The sequence below is a fragment of the Pygoscelis adeliae genome, unplaced genomic scaffold (genome assembly GCF_000699105.1).
Source record: "Pygoscelis adeliae isolate BGI_AS28 unplaced genomic scaffold, ASM69910v1 Scaffold38, whole genome shotgun sequence".
NCBI lineage: Eukaryota > Metazoa > Chordata > Aves > Sphenisciformes > Spheniscidae > Pygoscelis > Pygoscelis adeliae.
Window position 1 is genome coordinate 1,600,723 of NW_008825614.1, and position 18,077 is coordinate 1,618,799.

At 38.7% G+C, this 18,077-nt stretch overlaps 1 protein-coding gene across 1 annotated transcript in view; it reads left to right on the plus strand.

The window, feature by feature from the left end:
* The first annotated feature begins 4,711 nt into the window (after nt 1–4,711).
* Nucleotides 4,712–18,077, plus strand: part of TTLL1 (tubulin tyrosine ligase-like family, member 1) — a 14,120-nt gene continuing 754 nt past the window's right edge. Inside the window, exons 1-8 of the mRNA XM_009332802.1 lie at nt 4,712–4,849; nt 6,651–6,859; nt 8,690–8,870; nt 9,969–10,103; nt 10,272–10,380; nt 13,662–13,805; nt 15,588–15,674; nt 16,849–17,012. Coding sequence (XP_009331077.1) covers nt 4,737–4,849; nt 6,651–6,859; nt 8,690–8,870; nt 9,969–10,103; nt 10,272–10,380; nt 13,662–13,805; nt 15,588–15,674; nt 16,849–17,012 — 1,142 coding nt within the window. The 5' untranslated portion in view covers nt 4,712–4,736. The remainder of the gene's footprint in view (nt 4,850–6,650; nt 6,860–8,689; nt 8,871–9,968; nt 10,104–10,271; nt 10,381–13,661; nt 13,806–15,587; nt 15,675–16,848; nt 17,013–18,077) is intronic.

Here is an 18,077-nt window from a genome sequence, read left to right on the forward strand (position 1 = left end):
CAGGTTGTGTTGTTCCACACTCACACACGCTGCGGGCTGCAACCGCCCGCCGTCGGGGGAGGCGCTCGGCCTCCCTCCCCCCCGGGACTGTCGCGACAGCTGAAGATCCCTGTGGGATCGCGACCCTTCCTGGAAGGTGTGGGGGGGAGGTAATCGTCTTGCCCAGGTTCTCTTTGCGGGCCCGCTCTCTCAGTCGGGGTCAGCCTCTTCGTGCGGCTGTCGCGACATGGCGCATCGCGCCGCGGGTGAGGCGTTGGCGGAGGCCCGAGCCCGGCTGCCTCCCCTGCGGTTCCCTGCGGGAGCGCGTGTCGTGCACGTGTCTGCTTCTGGGGCGTTCCGTGATCTGCTCCCCCGGGCTCGTCGTTTCCGACAGCTCAGCGACGCGGCTGTTTCGGCCTAAGGCTCCTTTTTGCCTCTGACATTTTGGGACTCGCTCTGGCAAGCCCTCCCGGTCTCCTCTGATGGCACAACCGCATCGGCCGACCTGGATTTCCCAGTAATAAACTTAATAATGAACCACAATTATGTTTCCAACTGTTAGAAGCAAACAGAGCTTGCGAGATCAGGTGCCGCAGACACCGGCACCACTTACTTAACGCTTATTTTGCGGTGTGAAAGGATGGTCTGCGATGGGCGTGAGTAGCTTCCCTAGCGGCAGTAAATCCCAGGAAGAATGGCGACCGGGGTGCTTTTGGGTCATACCATCACCTCGTGAATTCGTGCCAGGGCAAGAGGCCCTTGCCTTGGATTAGGCTGCTGCCAGGCTTCCTTACGTTTACTTGCTATTGCTGTGACCAGTAAAGGCAGCGTTTTGGGAAGTGTCAGGCCTGCTGTTGCCTATATTATATACTTGTCGCCTGAGCAGGAGGTCTGGTGCTCTGAGAAGGATTTGACTTACTGTACCGTTACCCTACTATATGCAGGCTACAGCTCTTCTTCAATGTTTACCGAAGCTAAGGATCTCCGCTGACCAGAAGTTTGAATGTGTGGTTATCTCGTGCAATCTCATCAGGTTACCTAGAATACCTAATTGCAGATTAGAGGATTCCTGTAGAAAATTATATTGTATTAAAATTATATTATTGAAAATAAGAAAGTTTTTGGTACAACTTAATATAAATTATTTTTTATTACTCCTTGTTTGTGGGTTTCAGTAACCAAATTACACAAAATCAGAAGACTTTATTTACAGGCCAGTTAAACATCATCTGAGATGATCAAACTGTCCACATAAACCAAGGACTAATTTTCAGTCTGCTGTTGTATTGCTATCCTTTCAATCCTCCTGTAGCAGGGTGGATCTAAAAGGCATAAAGTTCCAAAAACAGGAAAAGAATTACACTCTTGTAATTTTTCTTTGTATTTGTGATAGAAGTTAACTTCAATTTTTAGCTTTGGTTTAGTTTTTAACTCACCTTCCTGTGGGCGAGTCTTCTGTTGAATTGTCTCTGGCTTCTGAAGTGAAACAGTGCAGTCCCTGGGAGTAAGACAGCACAACAAGTCATGGAGCAGTCCCACTTGCTGCCACAAAATCCACCTGTTGGATCAATACATGCAATCTTCCAGGATTACTTGCCACAGGATGTGTAGCATGCGTTGAAATCTCTTCATAAAGAATCCTATAGAAAGGATGCTGTGACAGCTGTTGCATCCCAGGGTAGAAATGAGGTTGCAGCATTAGAAGTGTTGGCAGAGTAGCCCTGCTTGTGGCAGTGCACCCAGTCTCTTAATCTTTGCCAGGCAGCAGCTACGTGCTTCTGTAAAGACAGAGGCGCAGGCAGCTGCCTTTGTCTGATGCAGCATTTCTGGAGAACAAGCCCTGAGGGTAGTTGCTGCTTATGTACTAAGGATGCTGGAGTGAGGCACACCTGGGAAATAGGGAGCAAGATCAGGGAGTCAGGTGACGGAGAAATAGGTATAGCGTTGGATGTTGGTAAACCTGACAGGGTAGCTTGGAGATGTGGAGGACACGTTTTAAGGCCTTGTGAAAATTTTGCATTGGGTTTGGTTAACGCTATCGTAGCTTTTAACACGTTTCCTTTTGAAGGGACAATTCTATTCCTAGCTGACTAATCCCTGAACTTTTAAAACCACAACAAGATGGTGTGTGGTACTAGTGAGTCACCGATTGTGAATCACACGTACTTCAGTACAAATAAATGAATCCCTTTGTTTAATTTATTTTTGTTTTGGTAGTATCTGGAAGGCCTAGAGAAAGATCATGACCTTGTAGAACTAGGTGTTGTATAAGCACACACAAAAAGACCCTGAGCCTGCATATACTCTTTTCTGTCTGTCTGTTTAAGCTTGATTTCAACTTGTTTTACCGATGTGGATAAAAATGAGTGTGTTTAAAGCTCTTTAAAATTGAAGTCTAATAGTAAACATTTCTTCCATTGGAGTTTGGCAGTTTAAATAGTCTAAGAAGGAAAAAGTGGAGCACTATATAATGGGCTATGCCTCCCAGGAAGAGAGAAACCATAGGGGTGTTAGCTTGCTAGCAGGTGTACATCTCCATATATCTAGTCCTGGAAACTGAAGACCCCTTGAATTCCAGTCCAATATCTTAGTTGCAGAAATTGTATTAACTACATTCGTTACTTACTTGCATTAATTACAGTACTACATTAGTAAAGGTGATTTGAAGTTTTAATTGACTTTTCAATGGAAAAGCGTATGTAGAGGGAGCGGTAGATGGTGTAACGTGTGTGTGCGTGTGTGTGTAACTCCGCTCTTTCCCACTCCCTTGCATGGTGGTTTTTGTTCTTGGGAGAGGCGTGTGCCAAAGAATCTGCTTTTGGCTCAAAGAGATTTTCTTCTGAATCAGCACTTCTCTGCAGTTGATTTCTGTGAAACATAACTATGAAAATTCACTAGGCTGCAATTGTAAAACTGATTTGTGGAATGAACTGCAGAAAGACTAAACAGCAACACTGAAACTGCTTATGAGAGCTGCCTACCCTTGACTTTATCAGTTATTATCATGTGCTCATAAATATATGTTAGCTTGCCTAATAGTTGTATATCAACCAGGCCTAGATCCTGGGAGGCTGGGCTTCACCACTTAGAGATGGAGTAAGTATGTTGTTCGTTGCATAGTGTTCTGTCCGTATCAACTGGATTATAGGCTTTTGGCTCTAGACTATGTATGCACAAAGGATGACATGCTTCAATTCATGTTTCTTTGCCCCCATCTTCATTGGTATTACATTAATGCACGATATGAGACACCGTGTGAAGGGGATCTTGCGAAACAGCCCTTGTAAAGGGGAATGCAAGCAGGTGAGTGCCTGCTGCTGTCAGAAAGCTTCAGCCTGCCCTTCAGAGAGGTAGCAATTGTGGGTGCTGGGCTTGTCCTCACTCCTTCTTCAGTGCATTTGTTGTGGATTCCCACCTTGCTAGTCCTGGCTGTCTTTCTCAAACAAAAAGGGCGAGGATGTAACACAATATATCAGAGGATGGGCAAAAGCAACTTGAGTCCCCCAGAACAAGGCAGACATCAATAAACTGGAGTGAGTTGAGCAGAGGGTTACCAAGATGGTCAGGGGGCTGAAGCACTTGTCTGGTGAGGAGAAGCTGGGGCAACTGTTTCTTCAGCCTGGAGAAGAGGTGGCTCTGGGGTCACCTAATAGCAGCCTGCCTGTAGCTATTGAGAGGTTATCAAGAAGATGGATCCAGGCTCTTTAGTGTGGTGAACTGAGGGGAGATGAGAGACAACAGGCATAAGCTGAAAGATGAGAGGTTCAGAATATATGGAAAAAATATATGAAAAGAAACCCAACATTTTTCCTCATGAGACCAGTCAAGCAGTGAGACAGGATGGCCAGAGAAGCTGTGCATCTTTGGAGGTTTCCACATGTGGCTGGATAAGGCTCTGAGCAACCTAGTCTGACCTCATAGCTAACCCTGCACTGAGCAGGAGGCTGGACAAGAGACCTCCTGAGGTCCCTTCCAACCGGAATGATTGTGTGATCCTAACAGAAAAGGCTGATCTGGACAAGTGAGAGATCTAATGTAGAAAGTGACACCTAGGTGTCATGAATTGAAATGCAGCTTATAAGGACTTTCAACAGCCTTAGGTTTGGGGAAATCCTGCTGTCAAGCGTTTAATGATATCAGTTTATCCCACCCCCCAGCTAGAGCAGAAGGCAAATCATGGCTGCATGAAATACAGAGAAGACAACACAAAGTTGGTAATGTTACTTTGGTTCCTTTCAGTATAGCAAATCGTGATTCTTGATAGGGCGTGTGAGGGATTTCTCTTGGAATCGTTTCCTTTTTGCCTGCAGTCACTATGTGTTCCGTATGAACTCTCCAACTTCAAAAAAGATATTCCTGGTTAGAAATAATAAAATGTCTGTGCTCTATGTTTGGTTCTGTAAACATTACCCAGTAAGTGTACGATAGTGATTTCTGTCATTAGTGTATTTAAGAGGAGACGTGAGCTGTGCACCCATTCATAAAAGGTGGATTGGCTGGGGAGTCTGAAAGGACCTTGTAACTAGTGTCCTTGTTTGTAGTTGTCCAGTTGACAAATGTAGGGTTTCAGACTGAACCTAAGATGTTATTTTCCTTGATTTTTAGATTAATTTACTACTTCTAGCTTACTTAAGGTAAAGGGCTTTCTGGATGCCACTTTTCTTCCCCTTTGACCCTCCTGTTTTGTATTCTCCCCCGTTTTCAACTTCACATCTTTAAACTTTTCATTACTGACAGGTTGATTCTGCTCTAGGATAATGGCAGGAAAAGTAAAGTGGGTAACTGACATAGAAAAATCTGTTCTAATAAACAACTTCGAAAAAAGAGGCTGGGTTCAGGTGGCAGAAAATGAAGACTGGAATTTTTATTGGTAAGTACACTAAAAATACCAATTTCTAAATTTGTGAAGTATTTTAATATCTTATGTTAATACTATTAGTAGTATGACAAAACACATATTAAAAACAAAAGATGCAGAAATTAGCATTAATTTACTGCAGTGCTCCCAAGAGTATAATGTTGTTTCATCACTCCTGTAATGTCTTATGCCATTACTGGTCTTCTGTTCAGATTTGTGTTGGTAGATTCCTGTATCTGTGCAGGCCTGCTAAAGTCATTGGTGTTCCTCAGGGCAGAAGGTCCCATCTGCATGGATCCATTCCCATGCTACTGATCTTGCATATCTTTGCAGTTTGCCAAAGGTTTTGTCAGGGAGTGGAAAGTCACTGACCTAGCAAGATATCGATCACTTCTGGGAATACCAATTGTAAAAAGCCCGGGGGAAAGGCTGTGCTCAGTGGTTTTTGTTTTGAAATGTGATACCTGATTTTATTCAAATTTCTTGTATGCAGAAAGGAGAATTTTTCCTCTACTGTTGGAGGGGATTTGTGGCCTGAGGGGAATCTTTGAATGTATCTTTTCCAAAAATTTTCTGACAACACAACCTAAGCAAAATAATCCAAGAGTAGCAGCTCCAATATATGATAAAATATTCTTTTATCAATGTGATGGAGGCTTGCCCTGTTACCAGAGTGCAGGCTCCTGTAATAAAAGCCTTGAGAACTGTACTTTCCTTCTTCGTGATAATGATTTATATGCAGACTAATTATTCAACATTTCAAAACTGAGAGTGAATGTGAAATTAAACCAAGGTAATGGTGAAAGGATGAGAGTAAATTATCTAGCTTCTTATTTGGCATTTGTCTAATATAAGACTGTGAAATGCTGTTCTAGAATGCAGTAATCTGTGAATTGGCAGAAACAATACTCTTCAAGTAAACCAAACAATTTATATTGCCCCTTTCAAACACGACAGAATGGCGGTTTATGCTGCCAAATGTACCCTTTGTGAACCACTTATTTAAATGGGTAGGAATCTAGTAGTCTGCTCATGCTTTTGGAATGCGGCTGGGGGGAGTGGGGGAACAGGGCACTCATGGAAACTGTTGTGTGACTGGTTGTTTTGGGTTTGGGTTTGTTTTTTTCTTCCTGAAATGACAACGTAGCAGATTGATGGCATTCAGGAAATATTCTTAAATTTCCAATGTGAGACATCTAATACAGAAAAGTCTCCGTATCTATGGGCCTGCTCTTATCTTCTGTGAAAAATGAAGTAGATAACTGATTTGATGACTTTATCACTGCAGCCCTCTGATCTGGTGTTTACAGGTGTTTTTAGCAAGATCTCTGAATCGTCGTTTTCAATTGATATGCTTGAAGTCCTTTACAGTCTGAATAGCAAGGTAGTCAGTAGGAAGTTGGTTTTGTGGCCCTTTTTAGGAGGAAAGCTGAGTTTCTAGAGAGCGGAGTAATAGATTTAACAAGATGCTTCCGTAGCATTTGGGTGCATATCAGTCATTTTTAGGCCCTGTTGGGGCTTGACCTGACTATCAACAGAGTCCAGTAGGGCCAAGTTGTCATCTTCCTTTCCTCGCTGTCTGCCCCAATTTCAGTAGTAGCAGAGGGATCAATAAAACCTGTGGCAGGATTTAATTGGTTTTGCTAATAGAGGTTCAGGATATGTTGGATTGTCACTGCAGCAAAATATTATACTATAAAGAGACATGAGAGAGCAAAGATGAAGTGAACGTAACAAACAAAAAAATTTCAACTTTGTCCTCCTGAGCTGTGTTTCTTGGGAGAAGTAATTTGGTATCTGTCTTTGCTTTCAGGATGAGCGTGCAAACAATCAGAAATGTTTTCAGTGTGGAAACTGGTTACCGCCTCTCTGATGACCAAATTGTCAATCATTTCCCGAACCATTATGAACTGACCAGAAAAGATTTGATGGTAAAGAATATCAAGCGATATAGGAAAGAACTTGAGAAAGAAGGAAGTCCCCTTGCCGAAAAGGATGAAAATGGGAAATATATTTATTTGGGTATGTGGTTCTCATTATCAGCATTAATCTTTTTTCCTCTGTGGTCAATAACCTGGAATTGAGCTAGCTTTTCTGTGCATAAAGCACTGAACCTCTGAAGTGTTAGAACATTAAAGTGACTGTCTTGAAATGCTCTGTCCCTGTCAATTAAATAAAGTGCACCTTGTCCTAAAATTGTTTTCTGCATTCTGCAAACCTAACAGCCTTTCTCTGTCTTCTCCTCCTTTTCCCTCCCCTCAAATCTGCCATTAGAGCATAAGGAAACACAAGAATTGGGAAAGTGATAAAAACAGTAGTAGTGAACATTTCTTATGAAATACTGCATTTTCAAAGCTTTCCACAAACCTTGCTTTGAAGGATAATGGCTACTGTTTTACAAATTGAGAAGAATAGAGGGGATGCCACTCATTCAGGATCTTTGTTGAAATTAGAGACAAAGCAGGAATAAAAGATTGAACATTTCTGTTTCCCTGTCATATTAGCACAGCACTAAGGCCCAATTCCTCCACTGTGTACTTGCTAGTATTCAGCAGTATTCAAGGAGGAGAACAAATCCAGTTTGTATGCATGGAAGTTGTATTTAGACTTAGTTTTGTAAGTGGTAAGGTCCTTAAAGAATGAATTTAACAGTGTAGCATTAGCTGAAGCAACATTGGATGAAGTGATGATGAAATTATTATTTTTAAATGTAAGGGTACAGAAATAGATTTGTAACTAGGCTTTTTGTGTTTGGGGAGGGGAGCCTGGGGGAGGGGAGGGGTGCATTGGTTGGGGGTTTATTGGGGTTTTTTGTTGTTTTGGTTTTTAAAAATTACTTAATTAAAAATTACTTTGGGATTAAGGTACTTTGCAATAAGATTAGTGGTGAAACTAAAGGGTCTGGAACTTCATATGAGACAGAGTTGGAGTTTCTTTAGTTCAAAAGTGAAAAAACATTATCTGAAAATCTTATATTGGAGCAAAAACTAAAATAAACTTTTGCAGAAAGGCTCTAGACAGAACTGAATGAACAAACCCTTCAGAGGAGAAATTTGGGGGAAGTTGGAGAACAACTAATGACTGCTAGAAAATAAAATTTAAAAAAAAACACAGAAAAAAAAAAAAAACACAAAACCAAACCAGCAATAGATCAGGAATGAGGAGAGTAAAGTTGTTTCGGAGGTCAGAAAGCATTGGAGTGAAACAGAGAAGGGGATATGTTGAGCTGATTTACATCTTGTGAAAGTGAAATGAAAGCACTGTTCATCCGTGTAAGAAAGAAGCAGTTTTTTATGGATGGAAGTGAAGATAATCTGATAGCAAAAAGCAAGAAATGCTTTTCTTTAGATTTCAGTAAGCATGGTAATACTGCTTGTGGGAGCAAATAAGAATGACTGGTGAGAATTGCATGTAAATTAAAATTACCACATCCAAAGGGGAAGCAACATCAACATTCACATTTTCACATGCACAGAGGATGATAAGGTGGTTAGCAGAATAGCAAAAGCTGACATAGGAAATTGAGAAAGTTTGATAAAGTTAAGTTGGAATGGTATATAATACTCTTAATTTCACAGCATATAAACAGAAGAAGAAAATTGATTCATGTGAATTAAAATCTATTAATCTGAACTTAGCAGTGTGCAATATTTTGCAATTGTTTGTTTAAGTAAAAACTACAAACTAGAATTTAAATGAGATAAAAAGCAACATGAGTCTTAATGTAGATGGATCATGCCAGGCTGGAAAACTGAAAAGACAGAAATATTTTTTAGTCTATATGTGTCAATAGCCTTATCAGCTATAGTGTCCTTAATTGTGTACCTTTTTTTTTTTCCGCCCTTAACTCAGATTTTGTTCCTGTTACTTTTATGCTTCCTGCCGATTATAATCTCTTTGTTGAAGAATTCAGAAAAAATCCCTCCAGCACTTGGATTATGAAACCTTGTGGCAAAGCTCAAGGAAAAGGAATATTTCTAATCAATAAACTCTCCCAAATTAAAAAATGGTCTCGAGATAGCAAAACATCTTCGTAAGTTCTTAAACCCCAAACCCTTTATTGTACTTTCTATAATCAGGTGAACCACATCAACATGCTAATTGTCTGATGCATGGGAGCAGTATTCCGTTATTATTGCTTTGTCATTATATAGTTAGTTTTGCATTTAATCTCAGTCGTTATCTGTCTTCCTCCTTCAAACAGGTTTTAATACGATTTGTTTTGGTATGAGGAGGTACAAAGAACTGTTCAATTAACTATTCTTTATATAAATGCTTTCAGTTTTGTTGGGGAAAAAAATGCATAAAAATAAATTGTTCTGCTTCGTAGTATTAAATAACAGGAAGCAAGAGAAAAATCTTTCTCTAAGCAATTTCAATAACTATTTTATTTAATATATATTCATTCACTTTTTAAATTACTACAAAGGAAGTATGCATTTATATTAAATAAATACATTTTCCATTTGGAGCACAAAATAATACACCTCATGTTGGTGATCGACTTCCAAACAGGTTAGCAATTTGTGGTTTTCTCTGACTAGCAAAAGTTTTGATGACACAACTAATGTTATTTCTTTTCCTATTTTAAAGTGACTGGCTGAATATCACTTGAGTCTTGTTTTTTGTCTTTTTTTTTTCCCTATTTGACTTGGAATCTGAAGAATGTCACAATCTGAAAGTTATCTTGGCTTTTCACAGTGGTTTGCAATTGCACACCAAGCATAAATACAAATATTCTAGGAGTATAAGACCTTGACTAATGAAGGTAATGTAATACATACTCCTTGCTTGTCTGAACCATGCCAAGCTCTAAGTGCTCTCCAAGGAAAAGACTGTCTTGTAGAGCTGCATTCTGAATGGCTCAGTCAGCTACCCTGTTAACTTCAAAACTGGGTTTAAATGGTTAATTGATCTTGGTCATCTGTTTAGTATTTTTAACTTTTTTTGGTATATAGTGCCTGATGCCAAGTGTGTATTATTAACCACTGCAACTTTATACATTGTCTTGGCAAAAGATGCAAGATTTCAGTCAATCCAAAATTTACAGGCTACTTCTAAAGAAGAAAAAGGTTTATCAGATTTTATCTTTGCAGTTGTCACATGCTGAAACATGATTTGTGTTTTTCAGGTTTGTATCTCAGTCTTCCAAAGAAGCCTATGTGATTTCTCTCTATATCAACAATCCATTACTAATTGGTGGAAAGAAATTTGATCTCCGTCTGTATGTTTTAGTATCTACCTATCGTCCACTGAGATGTTACATGTAAGATTGTATATATTTGTATCTTGTGTTGAGAGAATGTTTAATGTAGTCAAAATGATGTTGTGCTTCTTGCGCAAAGAAGTTTAACGTGTACGTGGTATCCTAGGATGATCTTTTCCTTATTTCTTATTGGGGTTTAACACATTTTAATGACTTTTTGCATTTAAGGTATAAACTTGGATTTTGCCGGTTTTGCACAGTAAAATATACACCAAGTACAAGTGAATTGGATAACATGTTTGTGCATCTTACAAATGTTGCCATTCAGAAACATGGGGTAAGTGTACTGAGTTCTTAGGTGTTTTTCTGTAGCAAAACTGATTTTTCTTAAATTGTCCCAAAAACTTGGAATAGAAAGGTTTTATTTGTCATATTCTTCATCATCGTGCAATTAAAATACTTCAACTTGAACTTATAAATTTCAGAAGACTGCAGATCAAAAGTATGCAAGATAATGAGTTGCAGCTCTGTAATAGACTCCGATATCTTCAGTATTGACTTGCAGTACTTGAAAGCGGGGTTTTTTCGTCAAGTCTCCTGTCATTTAAATGCTAATATGCTCACTTAGCAATTGATTCTGTGAGCAGTGGAGTTAATGAAGCCTGGTTCCTGTGGATTTGTATTTTATAATAGCACTTTAATATTGCCTTCCCGATCTCCCCTTCCCTCTCTCTCTCCCATGCAGTTAATTCAGCTTTCCTATTTCCAGCACTTATTCATCATAGTACTTTCCAGCTTCTTCCAATGTACCACCCCCACCCCCACCTTCCTTCTCTGGGTAAGTAAGGGAATGTGCAGTTGCGAGCTTGGAGATAAACGTTTGCTGCCTGGCCAGCTGGTGGCTCCCTCTTGAATGGACAAAGATGGAGTTCTGCCTGCAAAAGAGTTCTGGCCTGTAATTTGCCATTGATATTCATAAAACATGTGGAAACCTGATAGCTTTGACAGCACTTCCCTATGTCAAAACAGGCTGAAATTCACCGGTGGGAGGAAAGGCTAGTGGGGCAGGGGTGACATGAACAGATGGGCATACAGTACCACTGCCCAAGCCTTGTTTCTTCAGGGAATCTCCTTGATGATGATGACTGTCCCTTTGGCGTTTTTAGCGGATGTCCGTGACTTATAAACCATGCCTCTGTTACAGTAATTAAAACTGTATTGTCGCACTTCCTAATTTCATAGGTTCTATTTTAAGGGTATGGAAAATAAACGTGTACGTACATACGTGTGCGCATACACTCATGCATATATATTCATATGTGTATACACATACACTCACACACAAGATACATATAATGTATCTGAAATTGCAACCTTGCTAAATGTGCCTTGTCTGTTATTGTTCTGTAAGACGTGCAGCATAGCAGAACTGTTTTTATCTGGATATTCCTGTAACAACAATGTGAATTATAAATGTCACTTATGGTGGTAGTTATAAACCAGGGTAAGTGTCAAAATATGGCATTTTTCAGTACTACAGACATTTTCTTGCTCAGGTGCTGATTCGTGAAGTGCTTCAGACTCATTATGGTTTGACAGAGCACACTGAGAATTAGTTGTGGTGAAAGCAGATCCCATACAACTTAGAGCGTAAATCATGGTGCTGTTGCCAGTAGCAGTGAAGAGGTGAGGCATGGGATATGTTGCCTGTCCCCTTATTATGCACCCTTTCATCTTCTCTACCAGTTAAAGAATGGCCTTCAAGATTTCTCCCAAATGAAAGCAGAAGTGAAAGTAGCGGTGAGGTCACTTTGAGAGAAGAAAGGACAACAGAAATGGGTATAGAAGTAGCAGCTTAGAAATGTGGAGTAATTACTAGAGCATTTGAAAAACTTTTTAGAAATTCTGAACTACTATCATCTGTTGAGTTTTGCAGAAAGAAGTGAGAAAAGTTTAATGTAAACCCACTCTATCCATCCTATCTGTCCTTCTGTTTTAAACATGTCTGTAACTTTGGAGGCACTTAGGCTGTACAGTTTTAGAAGAAGAACCTAATACGAACTGTCAAGTAATTTATCAAAATCATGAGGAGGTCTGGAAAAACTCAAGTTCTAGCTGTTAATCTCTACTCTAATCCCTACGTGAACCGTAGAGTTCCAGTGTGTTTGTACCCTACAAGCTCATGGGAAAACATCCCTAATTTGAAAAGCGTACAATTCAATATCGGGGAGGGGGAAAGGATAAAATGAAGGAAGGAGAGTAAGTCAGTATACCCATCGTAATGTTTGTGCTGGAAAATACAGTTCTAAGTCATTATTCACTGCATGTGTAATCCAAACAAAACAACGGTAATTCTTCTACTTAATTATTTTCAGTTAGCGATCTTCTGTGTAGTCTGCAATATTCTACTTTGTTTCAATATTTTTAATTAAACATTTGTGATTGTGTAAAGCTCTACCCAGTTGCAATCTATTTTGATTTGAGTACTTGTTCTGAAATGCAAAGAAGGTTGAAACTTTGATCTCTGTTCCCTTGCTGGAATCTGGTCTCAAGACATTTTTTCTGTGCAGCAAGTCCTGAGAACCATGTTTCAGTTCTTTATTTGTACAGTCCAGTTTTCCATATGTACTAAGGGGGGAGCTGTAGAAAAAGCCTAAAAATAGATAGAGGCTTCTCTGACCTTGTCTTAGAGGACAACAGATTTCGTTCCTCTGAGAACTTTTTTCTGCTCTACGCATTCTGTGTTTTATAATTTAGCAGGCATACAATCATTCTTAGAAATGCTCTGAGGAGAACCTTTATAAAGAGACAAAGCATTTGTCCTGAGAGGTATTTGAGGGCTGAACGTGTGTCTTTCATCAGTAAGAATACCCTCAGTTTGCTCTTGTCTTTCTGTGTAAAGAGAATATAGTGCAGAGCCTTGATAGCCTCTGCAAAGACAAATGTAAGGTAACCTCCTTTTTTCCCCTGTTCTGCGTCAGTAGCACTTAGTGTTTTTTCTATGTCAAAATATGGAATTACTTGAAAAATTAACCTTTAAAAATAATTCAGGTGTCATTTCACTGTCTTCTTGAGTGTAACTGTTGTCAGTAACACCATTAAGAAGATACTGGGTTTGCCTTTTGGGAAACAGACAAGTCACATTTTAAGTGAGTAAACACAGACAAGCACTTTCAAGCACTGCATTTTAAAACAGCTAACTTCAGTGAAATTTACCTATTGCTCACTTAATTATTTCTCCCTTATCCCCAGAGGAGGAAAAAGTTCAATTCTTTCCTTTCACATTTTAAAACTTATATTTCCAAATCATAAATTATGTTTTACTATAAAACTGTCAAAGTACCAGTTGTTTTTTTCTTCTAAGAAAGATTTACTATGTGATTTGTAATGTGTGATATAAACATATAAAGCTATAATAAAAACAGTTGTTTATATAGAGGGCGGTTCAAAGTAAAGCTGAAGTCTTCATAAAGCTATAAAGTAGAGTAAAAACAATTTGCTGAGTTTGTTTTTAGAGCAATACTTGTATGTAAGTATAAGTGGGCTTTTTGTGTGAAGGAAACAAAACTGCTGAACAACTTCAAAATCTTAGTCTGAATTAACTCCTTAACCCGTCAGGATGACTACAATCATATCCATGGAGGCAAGTGGACAGTGAGTAACTTACGCCTGTATCTGGAGAGCACCCGTGGAAAGGAAGTCACAAACAAATTATTTGATGAAATTCACTGGATAATTGTGCAGTCACTGAAGGCTGTTGCGGTGAGTACTGTTCCTGGAATAATGCTGCCAGCGATAGCATTACGGCTGCAGGCTTCTTATAACCATGAAAATGAGTTTGCCATCAAAACCCCTAAAATCTATTTCCTGCTATTTGAGTGATGGTGTTGATGCTGATTTCTGCAATTCTGTTATCTCTTGATTTCTCTGAGCTGAGTGAACTTGAATCTTGGGTGGGTAAGCTGCCCGTGCATACTGAAGAAGTGAATGAATCTCTTTCCTTGAGGGCTCTGTGTACTATTTAATATGACTTGATACTGCCCTTGTGAATAGTATTAAGCTCTGCCAAGGCGTGTGACGTCATTTCAGCAATAACAAAGGTGTCAAAATAAAAATAGCTCTGGAGGACAATTTATCAAAGAAAACGTAAGGCTATTAGTTCAGCAGAGTTACATAACTTACTTTCACCTCTTTTATACACGAGTCACGTAGTTATCATGAACTCTTATTTAGGAAAAAAAGTAGAAAAGTAGCAAACAATCCTCTGCTTGAGTGACTTTCTAGTGTTTGGGTAATATCCCATGATTACATTAGAGAGCAGGTATCACTCTGTGGGTCAGCTGGGGTACCTGAAGAGCTCACTGGTGCCAATGACTGTCCTGTTCCCAAGTGCATGGTCCTGTCATCTTTTTTGGGTTGGTCCTGGCACCATCGTGAGCTGAATCAGCTCACTTGCCCAACTGACAATTACTATCTTGCTTTATTGATGGGTTAGTATTCTGCCAGTGTAATAAGCTGAATCACCTCACTGAAGGACCACATGAACACCAGAATCAGCACGAGAAAGAACAAGAAGGTTGTGAAGCTAGGATCAGTGGGAGGTGGGGAAGCATGGCTCAACTCAGCCTCTGCTGTGCAATCATATTTGAAACCAGATGTGAGAAGAAAAGGGATTTAATCCAAATGTTAGCAGAATCTTAGAAGAGAATAGGAAAAAGTGTTGAGAATTACTGAGCATGACATGTTTTGGTCCTCTGTCTTTCTGACAATGGCAGATGTAAAGAGAGATGCTTGTTCTTCCTTCCCCCTTTCACTCCCTGAAGAACTGAAAAGCTGTCATTATTAGTCTAGGGGAAAACATCTCATTAACCTGTTACAAAGGTTTCTTTAAAAGATCTGATGAGATTTGCATAGAAGAAAAGTCTTACCGTGCATACTGCAGATGTTTAGCAGATGATGGAAAACTACTGATTCTCTAGAGGATGTGCTTCTAAGCACGACTTGGTCCTTGGTCTCTCTTGGCTTTCAGGATCGTAGTTGACTTGAGCTAATTATAATTTTAAAATGTATCTGTTAATTGTTTGACCAAATTTCTGCATGGTTACAGCAGCATAATAAAAGAAATGTCTTTGAATAAGTCTCCTTTTTCCTGAATTTTAAAGAATCCACGACTATGTAAAGCTGCGTTATGTAAATTTTAAAACTTCCTGATTTCTCCTGATGCATGCAGGCTTCAAATATTGTTATTACTTCTGCAAAATATGAAAACACTTTTATTTTCACACTGGAAACATAATGGAAAATTAATGTAACTTAGTACTTTGCATTAATGCAGTCATTAATATTGAAATATTTACTTACAGCTTGGAAAAAAGAGGCAATCCTGAACTTACTAGTTAGCATGCTCATATTAGAGTTACAACACTGAAAACTGTTGTAGAAGATCATGATGTAATCACATGTGAATTCTAGCAAAGTGTGTAATCAGGTTATTTACTGAATTGTTGATTTTTGTACATATTGTTTTCTTTTTTTTTTTTTTAGCCTGTAATGAATAATGATAAGCACTGCTTTGAGTGTTATGGATATGACATTATCATTGATGACAAGCTTAAACCATGGCTGATTGAGGTAAAGTTACATAAGATACAGGAAAAAAACTCTCTTCTCATTTCACAGAGTAAAACTAAGTAGATTTCAATGTAGTCTTTCCTTTTTTGAAACAATATCTTTTGTTCCTCAGGTAAGTGGATTAAGAAAAATGTTGGAAAGTAAAATAGGCCATGTGATGACCAAGCTAGCATGTGCTTTTGTTCCCTATTTGTTTGGTGTTTCTATTTGTTTGTGGCTTTCTGTTTTGTCTTTTAGATCCAGTGCATCCATACAATTGGACTTCAGAGGCAGTCTGAATGTTAGCAGTGCTATTAGATACTGTATCAGTAGCTGGAAAATTGGCATTGGCTCGATGGAGCATAACATCAAACTTAAGTTTTAAATGCTGTCATGGCCTTAATGTTGCAGGTTGAAAGGAAAGAAAAGGGGGACACAAAGGATAATTGGGATATTTGGAAGGCTTTTTTTTTTTTTTTTTTTTCACATAAATGTCTCTTTAGTGTATTAACCTTGGATCTGTATTTTCAACATAAATTTTATCCAGCCCTCTTCCTTCTCAATCTAATTGAAAGTGAAACATCAAAGGTAAATGGACTTTATAAAATAATAAAATCTGTTTATTGTTCTGATACCACTTCTCCATAATAAATGTGCAACACAAGAGATTGTTAAATGAACCCCAGTTTTAATTAAAACAAGATGCAACGTAGTGCTTTGAACAGAGAGCACGTATGTGTTTCACCAGCTCACAATTTAACAGGGGAGAACTCAGATTAAGAACATAAATAAAAACTGTTACCTAGAAGAAACCCACAGATTCCTGTAGATAACAGCTGTTGGAGTGAACCAGGCCAATTGTAAGCACTGAAATTTATGGGTTTTGTATCCATGTAAGATTAGAAAATTAAATAAAAATCTTGTCTGATTAACCCTGGTGAATCTAGGGTTAATCTCAACAAAAATCTTCAGGCTGACACAGCAGACACACTTAGTGGTGTGGTGCTTTTGTTTTTAAGTAAAAAGAAAAATGCCCAGTGGGGGATTCCTTCCAGTGTCTGAGGAACTGAAAGATGTGCTTTGAGACACTGAGTCTTAATTTCCCAAATAATACATACAATCATCACACAGCTGTTTGGAGAACTATATACCACTCAAAAAAATTGATGCTGACATTTCTTTTTCTCTTTTGTAGGTTAACGCTTCCCCTTCTCTTACTTCCAGTACTGCTAATGATCGCATCTTGAAGTATAATCTTATTAATGACACACTTAACATTGCTGTGCCTAATGGGGAAATTCCAGACTGTAAATGGAATAAATCTCCACCAAAAGAGGTTCTTGGCAATTATGAAGTCTTGTAAGTTTTATCAGCGTTCTATATAAATGCAAATGTTTTTCAGTCACCTCACTTTTTTAATGTAGACCACAGAGATAAGGTGAACTTCATTCTGATGTGAAAAAGGGGCACAAAGTACCAGTTCATTTTTTTGGAGCTGCAATAACAACGTTGGAGGTGGGAGTGCCTTAAAGCAGAGTTGCCTCGCTTCATCTCCAGAGGGAACGTTACTTGTCTGATAAGCCCCTGCCTGCACCTTCTGAGCTTCCAGCAGCTAGATTTGAGGGATAGCGGCAAAGAGAGTGTTGTCTTCTACATGTGTAGAACTTCAATTATATTGAGTGTGATATATAGATGGTAGTTAAATAGACGTAATAGCTATTTGATACAAATTTTCTCTCAGTTCATAGAAACGATGCCTCTTGACTCCTGTAATTCATGGATGTAATAATAATGAGTTGTCAGATATTTTTTTTAATTCCCCAATCTGTATTACAAAGAGACAAATGAAGGAGACAGAGATCTTTATATTGGAGTGTCTGAAGGATTTATCTAGGATTGATTGGTCTTACACAGAGGAACACTGATTTAAATACCATATTGATCATACAGTTTCTAATATTTTTTGAGAAAATGTTCAGATAGGTTCTCTAGCGCTAGTGGTACAATTGTTCAGCATGTCAGGAATGCGGTTATGTACATTGTTGATCCACTAGCTCATACTGATCTTAAATACTCTTTCTACACACTAGTGAAGACAGTTAAATATAAGTGTTGGCTGAATTATGATTTAAGTTTTAATAAATGTTATATACATGGTAGCTGTGAATACCTATACAATAGCGTAACTAAGTATATATTATGACTGTTCTACAAAATATTGCAGTATTATCTTTTGATAATTATAATTATGCGTCTATAGCCAATTTCTGTTTGGAATTTGCGTAGCAGCTGAGAGGTAACTATATACTGAGGTTATCTGAGGCCATAATGGGCTTAGATATTTAAAGAACTACTTGTCACTGTGGTTAAGTGTTACAAAATACATGTCATCAAATGCATTTAATTTAAGCACGCTGATGTTTG